General features: G+C 42.3%; 1 protein-coding gene across 4 annotated transcripts in view; it reads left to right on the forward strand.

Moving 5' to 3' along the window:
• DCC (DCC netrin 1 receptor) overlaps nt 1-16,713 on the forward strand; it is a 1,040,152-nt gene that overhangs the window by 928,614 nt on the left and 94,825 nt on the right. For all 4 annotated transcript variants that reach the window (XM_082267705.1, XM_082267706.1, XM_082267707.1 and 1 more), the window contains exons 19-20: nt 1,779-1,886; nt 7,957-8,151. In XM_082267705.1, coding sequence (XP_082123831.1) covers nt 1,779-1,886; nt 7,957-8,151 — 303 coding nt within the window. The remainder of the gene's footprint in view (nt 1-1,778; nt 1,887-7,956; nt 8,152-16,713) is intronic.

A 16,713-nucleotide genomic window follows, 5' to 3' on the forward strand; every position in this document is an offset into this window, starting at 1 on the left:
CCCCGTCTTCTGCGTCTCCTCCCTCCTCCTCCATGCCCAATGGCATGGCTTCTCCTTTCGGCCAATCCGGAAACGGGTCTCAAAACCCGCTTCCTAAATGGCCAGGAGGAGGATCCGTGTGACAATAGCAAATTTTCATTTGCTATTGTCACACAACTGGATGGGCTTGGTGCGCCCCGAGCCTACCCTTTTTTTTAGCCATGTGAGAGCCTCTGGCTCTAATCACATGGCTAAAAAAAAAAAAAAAAGCCTCATTGAACTCCATGCGTCCGGCGCCCCGCATGAAGATTAGGGGGCGGACCCATGGATAGGGGGGCGGCACCCCTGCGCCCTATATGTCCAGCCGCCACTGCTTTACAATTTAGTAGGTATTTGTGGTAAAGAGGATTCTGGAATTTTCCCCAGAAATGGCCTTTAGGAGCCTTTTTATAGATGCATGATGTGGTATCAGGCAGTAAAGTGTGCTACCACAATATGCAGTAATTCACCATACTTGCCTTGGTGCAATGTGGTGTGATGACATTCCTAACATACCTCCAGAATGTACCTGTTCAGAAAAAAAAAATGCAGCATACCCTACATTTTTGTGTATTGAGTTGTGGTGCATTCTGTATAGGCTGCCTAACCCAGCTTGCCACAACATCCCTCAATGCGCTAAAGTGCAGGGCCTTATAGTGCAGGGCAGTGAGGCACAAATTGACCCTAAGACTTTGGTAATATGAGCTACATAAGGTGGGATACAATGAAAATAACAGCTTTGGGAATTGAGCTTGTCTCTTGAAATGTGTCTCTTTGGCCTGCTAAAGAATTGTAAATATTAGCATGTACTGTAAAATCTGTATTTCACTGAACAAAATTATAAATGCAACACTTTTGTTTTTGCCCCCATTTTTCATGAGCTGAACTCAAAGATCTAAGACTATTTCTACGTACACAAAAGGCCTATTTCTCTCAAATATTGTTCACAAATCTGTCTAAATCTGTGTTAGTGAGCACTTCTCCTTTGCTGAGATAATCCATCCATGATTAGACAGCATGATTATTGCACAGGTGTGCCTTAGGCTGGCCACAATAAAGGCCACCACTCTAAAATGTGCAGATTTACTGTATCGGGGAGGTCTGGGGGGGGACCCAAAAACCAGTCAGTATCTGGTGTGACCACTATTTGCCTTATGCTGTGCAACACATCTCCTTTGCATAGAGTTGATCAGGTTGTTGATTGTGGCCTGTGGAATGTTGGTCCACTCCTCTTCAATGGCTGGATATTGGCAGGACCTGGAACATGCTGTCATATACGCCGATCCAGAGCATCCCAAACATGCTCAATGGGTGACATGTCCGGTGACTATGCTGGCCATGCAAGAACTGGGATGTTTTCAGCTTCCAGGAATTGTGTACAGATACTTGCACCATGGGACCGTGCATTTTTATGATGCAACATGAGGTGATGGTCGTGGCTTTTATAATTTTCTTCAGTGTATATGGTACATCAGTTTACCCATTCCACCCCCGCCCGCTTCCATAAAAGAATCAAGGTAAATGAAGATTGCTGTAGACATTCAACACACTTATTCCTTTCATGCCGGAGTTTATCTCTTGTGCTAGTAAAATAAAACTCTGGGGCACAAATGTGTCAAAATGTCAAAATTGTACATGTGAATTTCCCTGATAATTCCCTCTGCTATAATCATAAGTGCTTCCAGCGACTGTATTGTCATGCTGTTAATTTATACTTCCTACTTGGCCAACTAATTTTTTTTTCTCTTCCACACTTCAAGCTCCAACATCTGCCCCGAAGGACTTAACAGTTATCACAAGGGAAAGGAAGCCTAGAGCTGTTATAGTCAGCTGGCAGCCACCAATCGAAGCCAACGGCAAGATTACCGGTATAGTATACATTTGCTTGCTTTGCAGATTTCTTTATTCACCCTTTACTTCCCTTTTTGAGGTTATGCTTATATGTGTGAGCGTAGAAAAAGGAAATGTCTTTTGCGCTTGTTGCAGTGCTCCTATCACTGGGTCATGTAGCACAACCTCTATGGGCCCCCAGGGTTGAATGAGTCCTATGAACTTACGGCAAAGCATTATTGAAGATCTCTGCACATTATTCTCATACTTGGGAATCTTTCTGATTACTTCGGTGGCGTTTATATTGCTTATCTGTTAACTCCTACAGTCATAGAAGAATGGTCCCTTGAGGTCTGATATTCTGCCCTGTTGACTGCCTGACTTCTTGGGGCCCTTCAGCAGAGAAAGTCCTACCACAGCTAAAAAAAGGGGCAAATGTACCCCTTAAGAGTTAAAAGTGCACTACGGTTGATAAACTATAAGCAAATTGGCTGTTCACTTCGCAAAGTGAATTTTCCCTTAGCAATGGATTTTCCTTTAGCTTAGTGATTGAGCTCGTGCTCTGCAGACTTCCATTATCCTATCATGTGTAAACAAAAATACTGTTGTTTTTAAGTTTTTCTTGTTTTCAAAAAGGTTTTCAACCACATTCACTAAGCCAAATTAAAATTCCCTAGCAAAGTGAACATGCTCTACTGCACTTAGTGCATTCAGGGAAAAGTTACAATGGGGTGGATTTACTAAAACTGGAGAGCGCAAAATGTAGCGCAACTCTGCATAGAAACCAATCAACTTCCAGGTTTTATTTTCACAGCTTAATTGAACAAGCTGAAATAAGAAGTTGATTGGTTACCATGCACAGCTGCACATGATTTTGCACTCTCCAGCTTTAGTAAGTCTCCCCCAATGTCTCTTAAGGGATCACCAACTATCCCCCAGCCAGCAACTTCCTCCTTCACTACCCCCCTACTCTGTCTTAATGTATAAGGGAGCATGTGACCTCCTCATATGGCAATATTCAGGCCTTAACAGCCAATTAGCAGGCCCAAATACTATCACATGGGAGGTGGTAGTGACCTTATCCACTGGGTAGGCTTCAATACCAGATTTACGCAGGGTAGACTCCTGCAGCGGAGAGACTGCAAGGTAGTGTGTATCTGCGACCTTATCTTTCTGGTAGGGGGTGCACCTTAAAATGGTCCCATGATGTATGCCTAACTTTGTATATGTCTGTTTAATCAGCATCCTCTCTGAACAGCTAAAATAAAATGAGTAGGATATAAGCAACATAGAGTATCCCTTAAGACTTTGTTTGAGCTGACTCATAAATACTATTTGAGATAAGATGAGCAAGAGAAGTGCTAAATATGGTGTTCCCTATGTACACTTGATATTAAAAATAATTTTTTTGAGCCTAATCAATTAACACATTTGTAGTATATTTGTTTTTAGTGAGCTTTCCAGCCCACCATTTAAGGAGTTTTTTTTTTTTTATGTTTTCAGGCAAGACTCACCAGGATTCACAATTTTTTTTCCAGTTAGATTTGATTGGAAATGTGTGAATCATGGTTGAAAGTTGTAATAATCTTGTGTAAATACATATATTAATAGACCCCTTAAAGTTTAACTAAAGTATGAAAAATGGAATAGAGACCTTGTGGGCATCGTACCAATAAATCAGAGGTAAGTATTGGTCCGATACCCACAAGTTCTCTTTTCCATCTTGATTGGCCAGTGCAGGATGACATCATTTCCGTGCATCAGCAGGAGTGTAGACATTCCGATACACTGACACTGTGCTGGAATGTAAACTGGGGTGCGCACACGTACACGTAGCTCAGTGTACATTCCACAGAAGACTGCCTGCTCCCAGGTTTTTTTTTTTGTTTAAATCAGTGGTCTTCAAAGTGTGGCCCTGATACAAAACACTATTCCTCCCACTGGCACCAACAATGGAGCATAATTCCTACCACTAACACCAAAAATGGGACACTATTCCTACCCCTAATACCAAAGATGGAACACTGTTTACTCCCAGTGACACCAGCACAATTTCTAACCCCACTGGCCACAGTACGGACCCCGTAAAGTCTAAAGGACAGTAAACTGGCCCTTCAATTAGAAAGTTTGGAAACCCCTGGATTACATCAATAATTGCAGCTCTTTAGTACATACAAATTATGTAAAATATTACTAGAAGGAAAGTCCCACTATACATGTGGCAGTCCAAAAGTGCAAAAAAAAATGAATGCCTACCACCATAATGTAGTGTTGCACCCAAGCCAGTGCAAACCTCCTTTCACACAACGGACATAGTGCAAACTCACCACAAGGATATTCTGCCAGGTGGTAAGCAGCAATAAAAGCGTTCACACTAGGTTAATAAGGGCATCAATCCCAGTTTCAGCAAATCTGGCCCTCCACTGGGAGTAGCACTCCACACTTGTACTCATAAGACCAGGGGAGGACTGGGCCAGGGGGCAGGGGGGTAATTGTCCCCTGGGCCACTCTGATGCCCCGTTAAAAGGCTGCAACACTTCTGCCACAGACATGCCTAAAGGAATACTGGTGATGAGAAGTAAAAAGTCCACTTCTGACCTACTGAGTGCAGGATGAAGACAAGGACAGAGTGCAGGCACCCCCCCCCCCCAGCATGGATGATGTAAACTGTGTCTAAGCAGAGGCCGGTTCCCTGCCCCACTGAAGTCCCAGCTCCCCCAACTACCCCTACTGGCCAGGTCAGGAACCCAGATTCGCCTAGTGAGTAGAGAGTACCTGGAGCGGAGCTTCAGTCTGGAATATGGGTCAGGAGGAGGGCAGGAAGAGTGGGAGAGGGGCTTAGTCGCTTCACCATGGGCCTCTGGTTTGTACTTGCCCCCTGGGCCGAAAGTTGCCAGTCAGCCCCTGCATAAGACCCCAACAGGAATAAAATTATCATCATAGTGTATTTTTTTATTATAAAAGTCTCCACAAGTTATAGAGCACCGAATAAAAACAGCACAATAAAAACATCCCATTGAACAGGCTAAAATAAACAGACAATGCTGCTGCAAACTTACATCAAATGCTGCCATTACCAAGACCAGTGTGGCGGTGTGACATAACGCTCATAGCTCCTCCCAATGCGTTTTGTGCCTTATGCGCATCCTCAGCGACCTCTTTTTTTTATTTTAGGTTTCACTTTAAATTGTGAGCTGGTATATTCACCCTTGATAAATAGATCCTTATGTGCTTTGTATATACAGTTATTGCTTCTGAATAATAATTCTCCAGGCTACATTGAATTACTATTAAAACACAAAATGAACAGGGAGCATGAACCAAAAGGCTACACATTCAAAATTGGCTGTCCTAAGTGAAACTGCTTCTTCTTCTTCTGTGCTTTTGTAAGTGACAGCAGAACCAGTAGGAATCAAGCTAAGTGACCGAACATAACCACTTATTTTATGGACACTGCTGAGTAAAAGATACAACTACAGATATAGTATTAGCCCCTCACAGTGCTTGTTCCCATAGAAAGCCCAGGGCCGTTAATAGAACTGTAACATTCCTTTTACCAGTAAAGTACACAAGATATTCCAGACAAGATCTGTTGTTACTCTGTTCTACCAGAAGACTTTAATCAAACACCACTTAATCTCATAATGCATAAACATGATAATATGTCTGGGGAAAATTACACAGTTCTAGGCTTTTTATCAGCCTTTGAAAACATTTCGGCGATGCAACAATAGAGGCTGTGTGGGCGCCTGGAGATACTTCAGTGACAACATCTACAGCTGTTTTGTACTTTAACAGAAATTTAAACTAGGGGAATCATCTATTTTTGTTAACTTAGTTAAATGAGAACTCCAGGCAAACATACAACAAACGGTTCATTTTGTTTAGCGTCTGGCCAAACAAGCAGGAGCATAGGATTTCCAGAGGACTAGGGGACCAGTCTGGGGAGACACACGGGCAGAATAGGCAGCTGCCTAGGGCTTCTTTGGTAACTTGGTACCACTATTCGGTAACGTCTATGTAAAATCAATACTTTTTGTTTTTCCATTGTGGATAGACCTAGGAAGTGTAGAAAGCCGAGATTTGTATTGCTGTCTATGCCCCCATTTTAAAACGTCCCCCTATTTGTCACAGTGACCATTGCTTCTAGTACAGAAAGTAATGAAAAATCTAAAATTTTAGAATTTTGATAGGAACATCAGGTGAGGGGAGATATTAATGCCTGTTGATCCTGCCAGAAATCAAGAAAACGCCTAACGTCTGCTTCTGCTGCACTGAAATCCCAGATGAGGTGGCTGGGTTTGGATCCTCTACCAATTGAAATGAGGTTTTCAGGCCAGCCAAATTGCTTGGGTTTGGTGGCTCTCCACAAAGTGTGGGCCCTAAAAATAGGGGTTACCAAATTAAGTAGTCTATATACAGTTGCACCGCCATGGTTTATTGGATCAGTAAATAACCATAAAAAGGATAATAACCAATGTGTTGCAGGGGGCTAGAGATCTCTGTAAGTACAGTCATGGGACTGTACAATGCTCTTTACGGAAGAGGTATAAAATCCATATCATACAGCAGTGTTAACGCATTTTAGCCAAAGTGCCCTAATCATAGCCCAGAAATCTCTTAATTCTTCAGGTTTTAAGGTGTAAGTTCACCTTCAAGAAGAATTTCAAAAACCTCCCATCTTACAACACAGCTAGAGAAGAAGGCTGCCCACATGGGGTTCAAAGACCCAGAGCAACCACTACTGAGCATAGCTGGAGCAGTGAGAGCCCACTGCACACATTCGTAGTTTGAACAGCCCAGAATAGACTCTAGGGAGCACATTACTGTAATGTCCAGCCAGTCCAGCCTATCAGCATCTCCGGTGGCTCAGTAAGAAGGTGCTGGCAGACACAGCAGAGGTTCTGGTTTAGGATCCAAGCCCAGACATGACATAGAGGTTCTTTAGTCCATTAGGGAAGAACTTAGGCAAGGCTGGCAACACTGCTGGAGATTTCAGTGAAGTAGAATTAGAGTGCACCAGGAGCTTGCAGTGTATTTAATGCGGGGAAATGTGTATGTATTGCTGATACGTATTACACAGGGCTTTTTTTCTCAGTGAATAGGTTCTGGAACTCCCCCCTTCTGACTCACTTCTTGTCACCACCTCTTACCTACCTTCTCTATCTTGGTTTTACCCCCTACCCACTCTCCAGCACAGACTAATTTAGAGAATACAGAGCCAAGAATCGTTATGTTGTGCTAAGTAATTTGTATGGAATTTGGTAATGACAACAAGAAAAGAAGTAAAATAGATCCCCTGCAGGCAGCAGCAATATACCCCCCCCCAACAACAATAGATTCCCCCTGCAACAAGAGACCCCCCTGCAACATAGGGCCCCTGCATCAAAATATCACTCCAGCAACGATAGACCCTCAGCAGAAAGAATAAATCTCCCAGCAGCCAGCATTTTTAGAGTCTCTAAAAGCCAGGAGCAATAGACCCCTCCCTCAACATTAGGTCACTTTCAACAAGAATTGACACCCCCAGCAACACAAACTCCCCCAAGTAACAATAGGCCCCCCCACCAGAAACAATAGACCTCCCTAGCAACAATAGGCCACTACACAAAAATAGATCCCCTCCAGCAACAGTATATCCCCCAGCAGCCAGCATCAGTTGACCCTCCAGCACATACCAGCTCCCCTTGCCATTATATACTTTCAGTGGTGGAGGTGCTGGAGGTGCTGAAGGGGCTGGACTGCGTTCCTCTGCATTCCCCCTGAAAAGAAGCCCTGGTATTACATATGTTTCTTTTTATTTTGCCCAGACACAAGGTTAGCAATGGCACCCTCCGTGTATATTACAGTGCAGGTTTCCTTTGGGATTCTAGGATGAAACTGGCATGTAAGGACTCAGCAATGTGCAGCGAAGTTGTAGCTTGCATGGTTCAGTGTAATGAGAAGTAATGGAGGTTGGCACTTACCACGCTGAAAGAATAATTTGTTATGATTTTGATACTGTAGCTACAAATACATAATGCAAGACTCTGCAGCATTAATAATTCATAGCCTGCTTAAAATGTTTTCCTAAAACTGTCACAATATATATTGTTTGTTTACTTTTAGCGTATATCCTGTTCTATACCATGGACAAAAACCTCCAGATAGATGACTGGGTCATGGAGACGATCAGTGGTGACAGGTTGACTCATGAGATCCTGGATCTCAATTTGGACACCGCTTATTACTTCCGAATTCAAGCACGCAATGCCAAAGGACTGGGACCCCTCTCCGATCCCATACCCTTCAGGACACCAAAAGGTAGGATTTGGCTGATTGCTTTTTTTTTTTTTTTTATATTGTTCTTCTTTGTTTAGCCGCATGGGAAAAGCCATCGCAGAAAGTCTGAGAAACTTCCATAGCCTTGTTTAGAAAAACAAATGCAAATTTGCTGGCTTAGACACTCATAGAGCTGAATGAACATTCATGCTAATTTTAGATAAGGGCTCAGATTTCACGCAGCATTTAGATATGCAGTGGAAGCTAATGAGATGAGGGCCGTAAATCACTGAACACCTTTCCTTCTGCAGTGGAAGTGGAAAGAGTTTAACTCCTTCCCAGAGATTCTTGTTTGAAGAGATCCAATTTAGAATTTTTATGGCCAAGGCAAGCTAGCAAGTCATAGTACTCTTGATATTCTGTGTCTTTAGCTCAGCCTTCCTCAACCAGGGTTCTGTGGAAGCCTAGGCTTCCTTCAGGGTTGCCAGGGGTTCCTTGAGCAATGAGAAAATGCTGCCCCGCAGTTGAGTAACCACTATGAACAATGATCTTTTTAGCTATCTATAAGGAGTAAAGTCTTCCCAGTGCCTACAAATGTAAGAAGCATTCTTCTAATTGGTTATCACACTAATGTACTGAGAAAAGTAATTATTAGTAGGGGTTCACTGAGTCTGAAAAGTTATTTCAAGGTTTCCTCCATGTTAAAAAAATTGAGAAAGGCTGCTTTAGCTAATAGTGTGAGCTCCAGAAAGCCCAGAGTGTAAGAAGCCTCTTGTCTTCACCAATAAACCTTGCTAGGAGCTATGACCTTTGCTCCCAGGTTGTGGCCCTAAGGTTTGTCTCACTGGTGACATACTAAGTTATGATGCAGAAGTGTTCTATTTCAAATACTGCTTTATGCATTAACATAACTTTTTAGACCCAGTCTGTCTGGACAGTATGGTCACCTGCTGACTCAGCACCATCCACAGGCAGCTGAACACTTCAATAAAATGCTGAAACCAGTGCACAGAGAATGGTTTTTCGCATGTAAGAATATAAGGACTTTCCTAAGCCTGGTTTCTGCGAAGTACAAACACTGAATGAGGGAACACGGAAGTAACAGGGAGGTTTTCGCTAGAACTGAACTAGCACTAAATAAGAGGAGAGAACAGAGGGTGATACCAATTCACATAAAGTGGTTATAAACCCTATGTGCAACAATTATCAAATACTTACTTCTCTTTACAGTTTGTACAATAAACATGAAAAGCGCATAATGTGTACCTTAGTATTTCCTTCTGTTTTCCTGTTTCAGCCCACTGAATAACTCCCTGTCGGTGGGCGTGTCCACTGCTAGGCGTACGCAAGGCGGAGTTGTGATGTCACTGACCTCCCCTCCCAGCTGTACATGTCCCCAGAAATTTCCCTAGTGCGGCTTAGCAGCATGCATGGCAGCTGGACTTGTGCACGCACGATGCTTCCCCATTGTGCTCAAGGCAGGCTGGCGTGATCACCCCTTGGCTGGTTACACCCCCCTACAAGTGCCGACCAATCACAAAACCAGGAAGGCACAACCTGATATCCTTGAGTGCCCAGTACTGAGGAGCTACACATATACTACTGGGAGACCTGGAGGAGGGATCTGTGTGCCTCATGTGCTGTGTATGTTACCTGCCCCGCCCAACCCAGCAGCACCTCTGCTTTGATGGAAATTCACTATACTCAGAGTGAGTTGCTCCCTTGTCCATGATAGACCTTCCTTTCTGGTACAAGGTCTGATCCTGACAGCTATCAAATATACACTATATTGTCAAAAGTATTGGGACACCTGCATTTACACGCACATGAATTTTAAGAAGTGGGAGCAGGTACATGTTAAAACCAGGTACCCGCTCCCCCTCCCCCCAAAAAAGTACCAAATGTGGCAGTGGAGGGGGGGGGGGGTGCGAACAAGAGGAGCTTCCTCCTTTGGATGGAGTTCCACTTTGAGTAAACAAGTTGTAGTGGCTGAAAACCACCATTAGATGCCAGCGTACAGAAAAATAATAACCTAATGCAGCTCAAAAAAACACAGAAATATTATAGAAAAGTTGAGCAGAACAAAAAAAAACTAAAAGTTCAGGCCAGACTTTGGATTGGTGCAACCAATAATCTGAGTGACAACAAAGGTGCAGGACAGGCAAAAGTTGTGTCACGGCCAGCAGTTCACGTGTAGGCAGATAAATGGAGTGATATACTAAGTTTACAGGCAGGTGTGTTATGCAATGCAGGCATTCATCAGGACAATCTATGTGCAAAGAGAGTCATAACATGGGCACAAGAAAGGACAGACAAAAAGACAAAAAAAAAAGAAAAGCAGAATACTAATGGCCGATCAGTAAGCTAAAGCCAAACACAGAGGCGTAACTAGAACCTTCAAGGCCCCGGTGCAAGAAACCATGAAGGGCCCCCCGGACCCCTGGCCAGGGCCCCTCCCTTCAAACCTGGGGTTCCTCCCACTGATCCTGGGGACCTTTACTCTCATTGCGGGGCCCTTTATAAGGGTCTGCAGTGGGACCCATTCACAAGTTCTGCAGTGGGCCCCCTTCCTGCCATCCTGGGACCTCCCCACGGTGGTGGAATGCCAGGGCCCGGTCACAAACTTTGCGATCCTGGAAGTTCATCCACTGGTGTCAGTAGTTTTTATTTTTTGGTATTTTATTTGTATTATTTTTTATCATTTTATTTTATTATTTTACAATGTCACTGACTATGACTCTGTCCATTCACAAAAGGAAGGAGCTGGTAAATTACATATTTACCGACCCCTTCCTGGCTCTCTATTGTGACACATCCCCTGCAGCAGCGAACAGGAGAGGGAAGACCGCACAGTTGGGGGGGGGGGCAGGGGGGCACACAGGGGCCGAGAGACAGCAAATCACAAGTGAACTGGATAGTAGGAGTGGCGGGGGCAGCATACAGAGGAACCAATCTCCTCCATTTTCCTCCTGCAGCTACAGGAGGAAAAAGGAGGACAGTAATTTCTCTACATGCTGCCCCCGCTGCCCCTCCTATCCAGGTGTACAGGGGAGCCACACATGTCCCTTGGAGCATGGGGCCCGGTTGCAATTGCAACCCCTACAACCTCTGTAGTTACGCCCCTGGCCAAACATAGAAACACAAGATACTTTCTGGCTCCATCACCATCTCCATTTGCCAACAAAATTTCCTTTTGATGCCTGATAATACCATTGGCTTTCTTGAGCATGTCTGAGCTGCATTCTCTATATTGACCAGCATATGACACATGCTCAAGATAACCTTGCAGGGCTACTGGAAAGCTTCCAGGTGATCCTACAAAAATCTAGTTAAATATTTGCATCAGAGGCATAACTGGAAACTTCAAGATCTCAGTGCAGGAAAACATGAAGGACCACCCTGACCCCCGGGGCCCTTTCCATCAGTCCCGGGGCCCTTTCCTCTGAGCCCAGGGCCCTTCCCATTGATTCCAGAGCCCTTACCTCCCATTGCAGGGCCTTTATAAGCCCTGGTTTACATTGTGTTACTTATCATTGGACTTGCAACAAATAAAGTTGCATGGCAAGTCAAAACACATTCATTTCAATGGGTGCTCTCTAAATCAATGCAACTCAAGTAGCAGCGACCAAAAAAACTCTGTACTACTTTTCTGCGAGTTTGGTGCAATTTGAGTGCCATAGACTGCAATGATAAATCACAAAAGTTGCAAGGAAATCACAAGGAAATTGCAAGGAAGTCACACAACTTTGGGGGTTGCAGCAGTGTCAACAGTGGTCCCCCTTCCTGTCGTTTTGGGGCCCGCCATGATAGCGGAACCCCAGGACTCGTTTACAAGTGTGCACTGCTGTATTACATCTAAAAACATAATGGACTTCGTCATAAGAGAATTGGGCGAGTGGCCACTATACAGCCCAGTTAGAATGTCATTCAGGGAGACATGAGGGTGAAACCTAAAACATGCCAACTATGAATATGGGTCATTTGTTCCAGAACTGCACCCAAAATGAAGAACTTTGGCGGATAATTGGCTCAGATAAATAAGATTTATTTTGGGAAGAAAGAACGCAGTAAAAATGTCAAATATTATCTTGAGCTTTGGCTGCACTATCAAAAGAAATAAAAGCTAAAATGTTAAAAACTACTTTAGTTTTAACAGTCTCATTTTTAATTTATCCCAGAGAATATTAAAAAGCACTGATCCATTAAAAAGTAAAAGAAACGCACTCCGCAGCTATGTGAAATAATTGTCTATGCGCACCATAACTACCCCAAGACATAAATGTTTGATGGCGTTCCCTTGCACAATATGTAAACTTTCATTAGAATCAATCACCGCGGGTGAGAGCTGTCACTACATCTGAGGTGATGGAACCTTGTGAAGTCTGGAGCGCTTGTTCAGTAATGCAAATTTCGGGGCCATATTCTGAGACCTGCAAGGGTGGGAACGAAATCAGAATGTTGGTCGTGGCCGAAATTCTGAAACGTAGCTGAGAGAGCATCCATAAAACATGACCCAGACACCCGAAATCCTTTAACTGAACCTGCCACCCTCTGCGCTCCTCTGTACTTTAAATTGAACATCAAAAAAACTTCCATGCCCTTTCATTTGCTCCATGGAGAGATTCAAATGATTTAACTTTTAAATTATAGATTTAATTAAACATACCGAGGTATTGGGAAACCATAGCAATGAACCCATGGTAGGTTACATGCTGAATTTATTGTATAAAAGAAAGTGTAAAAAAATAAATAAATTATTGTAAAGCTAACAATGTTTTTGTCAAAGATGAAAAACAGAGCTGTCATTTTTGTATAATGCTGTGCAAGTTCACATTGTACTAAACTTCCTTCCACCTCCATTATCCTCCCTTCCCTCCCCTTCACCTTCCTTTACTTCTCTTTCTTTTCCTTCCTTTCTTTTCTTTTCCTTTCCTTTCCTTTCCTTTACTTTCCTTTCCTTTCCTTTCCTTTCCCTTTCCCTTTCCATTTCCCTTTCCTTTCCCTTTCCATTTCCCTTTCCATTTCCCTTTCCCTTTCCTTTTCCCTCTCCTCTCCTCTCCTCTCCTCTCCTCTCCTTTCCTTTACTTTCCCTTCCTTTCCTTTCCATTTCTTTCCCTTTCTTTTCCCTTTCCTTTCCCTTTCCTTTTCCCTTCTCTATTTTTCTTTTCCTTTCCTTTCCTTTCCTTTCTTTATTTTCCTTTATTTCCTTTTCTCTTTTTTCCTTTCCTTTCCTCTCCTTTCCCTTTCTTTCCTTTCCTTTCCCTTTCCTTTTCCCTTCTCTATTTTTCTGTTCCTTTCCTTTCCTTTCATTTTCTTTCCTTTCCTTTCCCTTACCCTTTCCTTTTGCCTTCTCTATTTTTCTTTTCTTTTCCTTTCCTTTTCTTTTTTTTTCCTTTCCTTTCCTTTCCCTTCCCTTCCCTTCTCTTCGCTTTCCTTTCCTTTCCCTTTCCTTTCTTTTCCTTTCCTTTTCTTTTTTTTCCTTTCCTTTCCTTTCCTTTCCTTTCCTTTCCTTTCCTTTCCCTTTCCCTTTCCCTTCCCTTTCCCTTTCCCTTTCCTTTCTTTTCCTTTCCTTTCCTTTTCTTTTTTTTTCCTTTCCTTTCCTTTCCTTTCCCTTCCTTTCCTTTCTTTTTCTTTCCTTTCCTTTCCTTTCCTTTCCTTTCCTTTCTTTTCCTTTCCTTTCTTTTCCTTTCCTTTCCCTTCTCTATTTTCCTTTCCTTTCCTATGTATTTTCCTTTCCCCTTCCCTGGTTTTGCTTCCATTTTATGTCCTTTCCCCTTTTCAGTGCCCTTTCATTTCCTTTCCCTTTCCTTCCCTTATCTTTTTCTTTTCCTTTCCCTTTTTTCTTTTGCTTTCCTTTTTCTTTTTCCCTTCTCTACTTTTTCTTCCTTTTTATTTACTTTCTTTTCTTGTTCCTTCCATTTTATTTACTTTACTTTCCTTCCGATTATGTACCTTTTCATTTTGTTCTATTCCATTCCCTTTTCTTTTTTCTTTTCCCTTGCCTTGCCTCGCCTCTCCCTAAACTTACGTTTATTTATTGCTTCTCTTCCCTTTCTTTTCAATTTCATTATTTCTTTATAAAATGTATACTTACTTCATAATAATTCCAAACCACACCCATATTTTGAAGCCCCACCTCTACAGATATCTGAGAAAGAATCTTGTACTATCATTAAATAACCTTCATCACACAATCAATTTTTACAATAGACCTAATTTCAAAAGCTTTTGTATAATACTGTACATAACAACAATTGTTCAATACACCGATAATGTTTTCTTCTTATACTATTCATAAATGACTCATCTTGTTCAGCGAATAAAACACACCAACAGATAAAAAAAATAATAAAAATATAAACATAAAAAAGGAAGTGAATGACCTTCCATCTGGAAATAAAGATGTGGTTCAGTTAATACTAACTTCACTATTTCTATAGGATACAATTAATATATTGTAATCTATTCAAATAGAAGATCCATTTTCACTTATCTCAATGCAGAGACCCTGGCGCTCGAGAGTCTAAATGGCATTTTTAAATGTGTAGCGCCACCTAATGCCTCTTATTGGTAATGCAGCTAGCAATCAGTTTTTATATTGGCTGGTTGTCTATCTATCTATCTATCTATCTATCTATCTATCTATCTATCTATCTATCTATCTATCTATCTATCTATCTATCTATCTATCTATCTATCTATCTATCTATCTATCTATCTATCTATCTATCTATCTATCGCTCTCTCTTTTTCATTCTTTCTTTTCTTCTGTCTTCATTTCTTTTATTCATATATTTCTTTTTAACTATCGTTTTCTTTCTTTCTTTCTTTCTTTCTTTCTTTCTTTCTTTCTTTCTTTCTTTCTTTCTTTCTTTCTTTCTTTCTTTCTTTCTTTCTTTCTTTCTTTCTTTCTTTCTTTCTTTCTTTCTTTAAAAAACTTAACCCCCCCCCCTATCTTTCACCTTTAGAGATTGTCTTCTGGCAACAGGGATTTCTTATCAGAGTATACACTACAGAGAGATTTTTTTCTTTCCTTCTATCTTTCTTTCAATTATTTATTTGTATCATAATATCTCTATCTATCTATCTATCTATCTATCTATCTATCTATCTATCTATCTATCTATCTATCTATCTATCTATCTATCCATCCATCCATCCATCCATCCATCCATCCATCCATCCATCCATCCATCCATCCATCCATCCATCCATCTATCTATCTATCTATCTATCTATCTATCTATCTATCTATCTATCTATCTATCTATCTATCTATCTATCTATCTATCTATCGTATCTCACAAAAGTGAGTACACCCCTCACATTTTTTGTAAATCATTTTATTCTATCTTTCCATGTGACAACACTGAAGAAATGACACTTTGCTACAATGTAAAGTAGTGAGTGTACAGCTTGTATAACAGTGTAAATTTGCTGTCCCCTCAAAATAACTCAACACACAGCCATTAATTTTGAAACCGCTGGCAACAAAAGTAAATACACCCCTAAGGGGAAATTGGCGACATGACGACATAACGGAACTAGTTGATGTTAGAGATCTTGCACTCCTAAACCTTCCATTTGAGGATGCCCCACAGATGCTCAATAGGGTTTAGGTCTGAAGACATTCTTGGCCAGTCCATCCCCTTTACCCTCAGCTTCTGTAGCAAGGCAGTGGTCATCTTGGAGGTGTTTGGGGTTGTTATCATGTTGGAATACTGCCCTGCGGTCCAGTCTCCGAAGGGAGGGGATCATGTTCTGCTTCAGTATGTCACAGTACATGTTGGCATTCATGGTTCCCTCAATGAACTGTAGCTCCCCAGTGCCGGCAGCAAACATGCAGCCCCAGACCATGACACTCCCACCACAATGCTTGACTGTAGGCAAGACACGCTTGTCTTTGTACTCCTCACCTGGTTGCCACCACACACGCTTGACACCATCTGAACCAAATACGTTTATCTTGGTCTCATCAGACCACAGGACATGGTTCCAGTAATCCATGTCCTTAGTCTGCTTGTCTTCCGCAAACTGTTTGTGGGCTATTTTGTGCATCATCTTTAGAAGAGGCTTCCTTCTGGGACAACAGCCATGCAGACCAATTTGATGCAGTGTGCGGCGTATGGTCTGAGCACTGACAGGCTGACCCCCCCCCACACCCCTTCAACCTCTGCAGCAATGCTGGCAGCACTCATACGTCTATTTCCCAAAGAAAACCTCTGTATATGACGCTGAGCAAGCGCACTCAACTTCTTTGGTTGACCATGGCGTGGTCTGTTCTGAGTGGAACCTGTCCTATTAATCCGCTGTATGGTCTTGGCCACTGTGCTGCAGCTCAGTTTCAGGGTCTTGGCAATCTTCTTATAGCCTAGGCCATCTTTATGTAGAGCAACAATTCTTTTTTTCAGATCCTCAAAGAGTTCTTTGCCATGAGAGAGTGAGAGCAATGACACCAAATTTAACACATCTGCTCCCCATTCACACCTGAGACCTTGTAACACTAATGAGTCACATGACACCAGGGAGGCAAAATGGCCAATTTGGACCAGTTTGGACATGTTCACTTAGGGGTGTACTCACTTTTGCTGCCAGCAGTTTAGA

The sequence above is a fragment of the Pelophylax lessonae genome, assembly GCF_965119305.1.
Source record: "Pelophylax lessonae genome assembly, chromosome: 1".
NCBI classification, from domain to species: domain Eukaryota; kingdom Metazoa; phylum Chordata; class Amphibia; order Anura; family Ranidae; genus Pelophylax; species Pelophylax lessonae.